This window comes from Ranitomeya imitator, chromosome 3, assembly GCF_032444005.1.
Source record: "Ranitomeya imitator isolate aRanImi1 chromosome 3, aRanImi1.pri, whole genome shotgun sequence".
NCBI classification, from domain to species: domain Eukaryota; kingdom Metazoa; phylum Chordata; class Amphibia; order Anura; family Dendrobatidae; genus Ranitomeya; species Ranitomeya imitator.
In genome coordinates this window covers 487,753,364-487,760,656 of record NC_091284.1, presented here as the reverse complement: position 1 = coordinate 487,760,656, position 7,293 = coordinate 487,753,364, and the positions used below count along the sequence as shown (strand labels likewise).

At 41.5% G+C, this 7,293-nt stretch overlaps 1 protein-coding gene across 1 annotated transcript in view; it reads right to left on the bottom strand.

Moving 5' to 3' along the window:
* Window positions 1-2,774: 2,774 nt before the first annotated feature.
* Window positions 2,775-7,293, bottom strand: part of NPAS2 (neuronal PAS domain protein 2) — a 154,524-nt gene continuing 150,005 nt past the window's right edge. The window contains exon 20 of the mRNA XM_069757586.1: window positions 2,775-3,030. Coding sequence (XP_069613687.1) covers window positions 2,896-3,030 — 135 coding nt within the window. The 3' untranslated portion in view covers window positions 2,775-2,895. The remainder of the gene's footprint in view (window positions 3,031-7,293) is intronic.

Sequence of the window (7,293 nt, the reverse complement as noted above, 5' to 3'; positions counted from 1 at the left end):
GTATGCGGCCCATAATGAAAACTAGTCACATATTCCGATTTTATTCTAGAAACTCATGTTTGTCGTGTTGTCACCAGCGAACATATCGCTGCACTGTGAAGTGTAAAGGGACCTACAGTAAAGGGGAAGCCGCAGGGTCTGGGAAGTTGAGACGCTGAAATTCACAATACCTAGAACATTTCTTGAATTGAGATAAATTATATAATTTGTCTTAATATCCATTAACCCATTATCTACCAATGTCCTTTTTTGGGGGGGACGCCTAATCTTTTGCTTCAAGCGGCTAAGATTTTATAATTTTTATAATTAGGTCCAATTTTTTGTGTTGTGTTTGTAAAATGAATGTTTTCAAAATAGGAAATCATGTCATTGTCATTTTTAATTGAATATCGGGACGCCATTTTCTGAAAAAAATCCGTAAAATGAAAATTTCTAATTTGGCAAGTAATGGGTTGAATACCATTAGTGCCATTCAGTTAAAAAAAATAATCAGAAAAAAAAAAAGACAGAGGTCATGTAGGAAATAATGCATACGGAATACAAAAAACCTTTTTTTTTTTCAGATCTGTCACTCATACATCTCAAATTTGGAGATGACTTAAAGGAACTTAAAAAAAAACAACAATTTTACAATTTAATTCTTATCTTCAGAAACTGAGGGGTTTTAATTCTACGGTTCTGGCTTGTTGCCAAGTTACCGGCCACCTCTGTAGTTTATCAGAAGTGGACATTCTCCAATGCAAGGAGCAGAGAGCTAGCTATGCTGTAGGACTTGTATGGGAAACCACAATATAGGCCAACACCTAAAACCTGTCACAAACTGGCAATCATCAGGAGCACACAACTCCCCGCCAAGCAGTAAGCCGGGAGCAGTGTGCCCGTCAATGGCAGTGTGAACATACCCCTATCTATTCTCCAAAGACTGCCCTTGTTGTCCACAGCCACCAATCTCAGTGCAGCTTTTATTTTACCAGAACTGTTGAAAAACAAGAAAGCTGAGCTGCGATTGGTTGCTGTTGGCAACAAGGGCAGTTTCTCTCGTAAGACAGTATAGATAAATGAGACTCTCTTGTATTGAAGTTAGAGGTAGATGGACCCATAATGACAATGGACACAAATAGGCATGCTCTTAATGTGAGAAATGTGTGGCTTAATGGCTGGCATTTTTTCACTTGCTCTATACATGACCTGTCATGAAAGAACGATAGGATGGAACTTCTAGCAATGAGTTTGGCAAAAGCCTTGGACCTTTATGGATGATATCCAGAGCAGAGAGCAGTGTTGGAAATTGATTACATTTGACAAGTTTATTTCAGAATATTTAAGCCACTGACTTTTGATTGACCCATTAAAGAAGCCCTACTCCTCCTATCAAAAGTTTTATGCTGTTAATATATTGCAGTCATCATATTATATTGCATTGTGTACCTACAATTGCTCATTTTGCCTTTCTACCCAGTTAATTCTTCTCTTTTCCTTTAGGTCTATGACCTCACGTGAATAAAACCTGATTCGCTAAATCCTTGTAAGCTCTATGTAGAAACAGGAGGTCAATTTTCCCTCTGTGACTCATGAGTCACTGGAAATGTCCATGGCAGGAGAGAAGAGGGAGCAGCTGTGTCCAGAGTTGAGTGGAATGATTTCTGCAGGGAAAAGAGACTTCCAGTTTCTATATGGAGCAGAGAAAAGAGAAAAATTATCTGGGTAGAAAGGCAAAGTGAGCAATTGTAAGTATTCAGTGCTATAAAATGGGATGATTGCAATTTATTAAGAGGATACAAAGATTGATGTGAGGGCTTCTTTAAAGGTATCCATATTCTCTGAAAGTGAAAAGACCCTTAAAGCTATTTTTCTACATTTATTTCAGATTCCTAAAGAAATGTAATATTATAAGAATAACTAAGCAAAGTTTTGCCGATTCCATGTTAAAGTGAATGTCAGCACTGTCCGCCAAACTACACATTTGGGCATGTAGTTAAGCAATCTGATGCTCCATTACTGAAATAAGGGCTTGACCAGAGCACCACCTCTGTCTCCCGGTGGGAAATAGAGCGGGGAGGCATAGGCTCCGATCACACACGGAGCATTTCAGCATCATTTGCATAAGGAATAAAAGATTGTTTTTTTCCTTCCATATAGGAACAGATTGCCTTATGTCTTAAAGACTCTCTGGCCCATATAAGCAGTGGGGGGAATGGGGTGTGGATCACATGAACACATTTTCTTTAAGATAGAATAAGATTCCTATATATTTCTTGCCATCAATAACACAATTACTATACTTCTAGTTGTATTATTAGTGGGGATAATAATATGTTTGTCTGTAAATTAGACTGCGCAGTTCCCATCTGGTAATATCTAACTTGCAACCAGTTCTGGGCACATACATGAAATCAGAAATGATGGTTCCCGGCAAACCAATGAGCGAATCCACCCCCAGCTGTGAGTTTAAGGACGCCAACGGGGATTGCTGGTACAGATGCTCCAGTGTGGACACGTGCTGAGGTTGTCAGACCGTTTGTAGAGTCGTTTCGCGTACCAGAAGATGCAGACTGGATGTTTTTAGTTCTTCCTCCATGCACTTCTAGATTCTACATGTGATACAAGTACTGAACATTAACCCTTGATGTTGAAAACGTGACACAAAGGACATATGTATAAGGAGACAAGACGCACGGCTTGCTGCAGAGCGCTGTCCACGTAGGGTCATCCGTGGGCCCAGATCCATCCCTCTCCCATTAGCACGAAATGGAATTTCTTTGCAGATTCTCTCTGCAGAAGTAGCACAAGTTCCCTGTGTAGTGTGACTCCATCTGTTACCACATTGGGAAAAGTAAGCGCTCCGAGCGGTAATCTGCTGATGATTAGCAGGCTTATTACCTGTGATTGTCCACGTCATGTCTCTGAGAGACTGTTCGTTCTCCTTGGTGTAATCTGCTGCTGTAATCCTAAGGATGCTTGGTGCTGGGAGTAAGGGGGCAGAATCAAAGTATCCGGCTGATCTTTTCGTAAAGTGCTCGCTGCTGCAACCTAGTGGATGAAATAAAAGTAGAACGGTATTTTTTTAATCAGTTTACAGTGAAATATATCATTTCAGGTGACTGTTCATAAAAAGTTGTAAGTGTATATGAGGAATAACACTATTTCTGCCCATTATATGACCTGCATTCTGCATTTTCAGCAGTTTATCCTCGCCCTAATTTTCAGTCTTCTCTGATATACTGGGAGGGGACTCACTGCTGTTATATTTCACGTACACAGTGTACACACATGACAGATTCCTGCTCTTTTTTCTGTGTAGCACATGCTCAGAAGCAGCAACAACATGGAAGACATTGTATAGCAGCATGGAGGATATTATTCAGTGGTACTGAGCTGTGTGGCTGTGAATTCAGCACTGTTGTGAGGTATAACAGATGCTTGAAACAGAAGTAAAAGTCTGTTTGTTTTACTGTGCTGACTGCTCCTCATCTTTCCCTTTCCCCTCTCCATAACGTATGATAGGTGGTATAACATGACATGTCACTGTGATGGCAGTCCATCTTCCTTTGACCCAAGCTGAAGTGGGTTTTCAGAGTGAATGGTGAGTTAAAAGAACCTATCTTAAACTTTAACTCCCTTCCCTTCCCCTCGCTCCCTCAAACCATTAATATGATTGTGTAAGCAAGTTGATTATTTTATGAAACCCTAATCACTGTGAGCAGTCATGATGTGAAGCTCTGTCTGAAAGTGCATTGGGGTGTCATGATGCACTTCCAGCTTCTCGGTCAGCACTGTATTTCCGAAGTAGCAAAACCATCGCCTGGTGGGTTGACATGTTGTTTGCTCTGGTATACTAACTTGTCAGTCAGCCATGACAGCTTTGTAGGAAATAGTGTGTGGCTGAGAAGCTAGAAGTGCATTGTCACACCCGGATGCGCATCCAGACAACTTCAAAATGTGATCTCTCACTGCTTGAGAAATCCTTTAGACTTAGTAAGGGATTGACTGGCTTACCTTCTAAAGACCTACACAGTCATATAAATGATTTGGGGGTTAACATTTCCAACAGGTTCCCTTTATGCAGAAGAAGACGTAGCTCAAAAGTACAAACAAAACCAGATTTCTCTGATAAGATACATTACAAGGTTTCTTGTATTCCCTTATACTACTAATTTAAGCAGTTTGTTGAAACAACAACGACCATTTAACGAGGAAAGGCTTGCATGACTTGTGAATGAATGGAAAGACTGCCACGCATTATGTGACTAAGGCCTCTTTCACACTTGCGTCATTTGGCCTCCGTCACAATGCGTCGTTTTGGGAAAAAAAAACGCATCCTGCAAATGTGCCCGCAGGATGCGTTTTTTTCCCATAGACTTGTATTGCCGACGGATCGCGACGTATGGCAATACGTCGGATCCATCGTGCACTGGATGCGTCGGTATTTGGCAGACCGTCGTCACGAAAAAATATTCAAGGGAACTTTTTTTGTACGTCGCATTCGCCATTTCCTACCGTGCATGCGCGGCCGGAACTCCGCCCCCTCCTCCCCGGGACTTTAGAATGGGCAGCGGATGCGTTGAAAAACTGCATCCGCTGCCCATGTTGTGCCGAATTTTCACAACATACTTCGGTTTGTCGCGCCGACGCTTAGCGACGGCCGCGTACCGACGGAAATGTGAAAGAAAGCTGGAATATTCCCCTTTGATTTCAATCTAAGTATATATAACCTGTTTCCTTGACAACTCCTGCTTTACCTTCTGGTTACGTTATTTTTCCAATGACAATGGCATGAAGACATTAAACTATTTTCTATTAAAGATCAAAGAAAACTTTTAGCTTTAGAAAACCCAAATTGTCTCCTATGTGCTCTTCTATAGAACAACCGAACTATTAAATAGCCGAAGGAAAAGGGAACCTGGAATTATTGCAGCTTTAGCCCAAGGTGCTATAACTGGTATCACTCAAGCAATATTAACCCCTTACTGCAAGATCACATACATATGCATGATTTCAGGAGATCGTAGTGTGTGGAGAAGGCTCAGGAGCTGGGCTCAATCCATTCACGTCTTACGCTTTCTGGGTGACATAGCCGGAATGTGTGTCTAGAGATCCGACCACTGTGGTTAACCATTTGAATGCCTCTGTCAATCTCTGATAGTGAAGTTTAAATAGAAAACAAGAGTCGGTGCATGGGTGCACCAGCTACCGTTGTCCCCCTACGACCCGATCGATCAAGGGGAACCAATGGGTTACCATGGCAGCCTGGGGCCATCTGATGCCCCCAAACTTGCCATCTTAGTACTCCTATGAAGCTAAGTATAAGGGTGATCTCCATAGGAGACCAAGATTTACAGTGGGGCAAAAAAGTATTTAGTCAGTCAGCAATAGTGCAAGTTCCACCACTTAAAAAGATGAGAGGCGTCTGTAATTTACATCATAGGTAGACCTCAACTATGGGAGACAAACTGAGAAAAAAAAATCCAGAAAATCACATTGTCTGTTTTTTTAACATTTTATTTGCATATTATGGTGGAAAATAAGTATTTGGTCAGAAACCAAGTTTCATCTCAATACTTTGTAATATATCCTTAGTTGGCAATGACAGAAGTCAAACGTTTTCTGTAAGTCTTCACAAGGTTGCCACACACTGTTGTTGGTATGTTGGCCCATTCCTCCATGCAGATCTCCTCTAGAGCAGTGATGTTTTTGGCTTTTCGCTTGGCAACACGGACTTTCAACTCCCTCTAAAGGTTTTCTATTGGGTTGAGATCTGGAGACTGGCTAGGCCACTCCAGGACCTTGAAATGCTTCTTACGAAGCCACTCCTTCGTTGCCCTGGCGGTGTGCTTTGGATCATTGTCATGTTGAAAGACCCAGCCACGTTTCATCTTCAATGCCCTTGCTGATGGAAGGAGGTTTGCACTCAAAATCTCACGATACATGGCCCCATTCATTCTTTCATGTACCCGGATCAGTCGTCCTGGCCCCTTTGCAGAGAAACAGCCCCAAAGCATGATGTTTCCGCCACCATGCTTTACAGTAGGTATGGTGTTTGATGGATGCAACTCAGTATTCTTTTTCCTCCAAACACGACAAAGTTGTGTTTCTACCAAACAGTTCCAGTTTGGTTTCATCAGACCATAGGACATTCTCCCCGAACTCCTCTGGATCATCCAAATGCTCTCTAGCAAACTTCAGACGGGCCCGGACATGTACTGGCTTAAGCAGGGGGACACGTTTGGCACTGCAGGATCTGAGTCCATGGTGGCGTAGTGTGTTACTTATGGTAGGCCTTGTTACATTGGTCCCAGCTCTCTGCAGTTCATTCACTAGGTCCCCCCGCGTGGTTCTGGGATTTTTGCTCACCGTTCTTGTGATCATTCTGACCCCACAGGGTGGGATTTTGCGTGGAGCCCCAGATCGAGGGAGATTATCAGTGGTCTTGTATGTCTTCCATTTTCTAATTATTGCTCCCACCGTTGATTTCTTCACTCCAAGCTGGTTGGCTATTGCAGATTCAGTCTTCCTAGCCTGGTGCAGGGCTACAATTTTGTTTCTGGTGTCCTTTGACAGCTCTTTGGTCTTCACCATAGTGGAGTTTGGTGTTAGACTGTTTGAGGGTGTGCACAGGTGTCTTTTTATACTGATAACAAGTTTAAACAGGTGCCATTACTACAGGTAATGAGTGGAGGAAAGAGGAGACTCTTAAAGAAGAAGTTACAGGTCTGTGAGAGCCAGAAATCTTGATTGTTTGTTTCTGACCAAATACTTATTTTCCACCATAATATGCAAATAAAATGTTAAAAAAACAGACAATTTGATTTTCTGGATTTTTTTTTCTCAGTTTGTCTCCCATAGTTGAGGTCCACCTATGATGTAAATTACAGACGCCTCTCATCTTTTTAAGTGGTGGAACTTGCACTATTGCTGACTGACTAAATACTTTTTTGCCCCACTGTACACTATATACTGCAAAACTTCAGTATTGCAGTATATACCACAATCAATGTCAGGTTCAAGTCTCCTAAGGGGACTAAATTAAAATTATACTACAAAAATATAAACATTCAAATAACCCCCTTTTTCTCATTAACAATAAAGAAATGAAAAAATAAAACAATAAGCATATTAGTAAAAGTCCGCTCTAATAACATAAAAAATGAATCAGATCGATAAATGCCATGCAGAGAAGAAAAATCAAAATGCCAGGATTGCAGTTTTTCAGGCATCACTCTTCAAAAGAAGAACAAACGAAACATCAGAAGGACTCCAAAATGGTATGAATAAAACCTTCAGCTTTGCCATTGT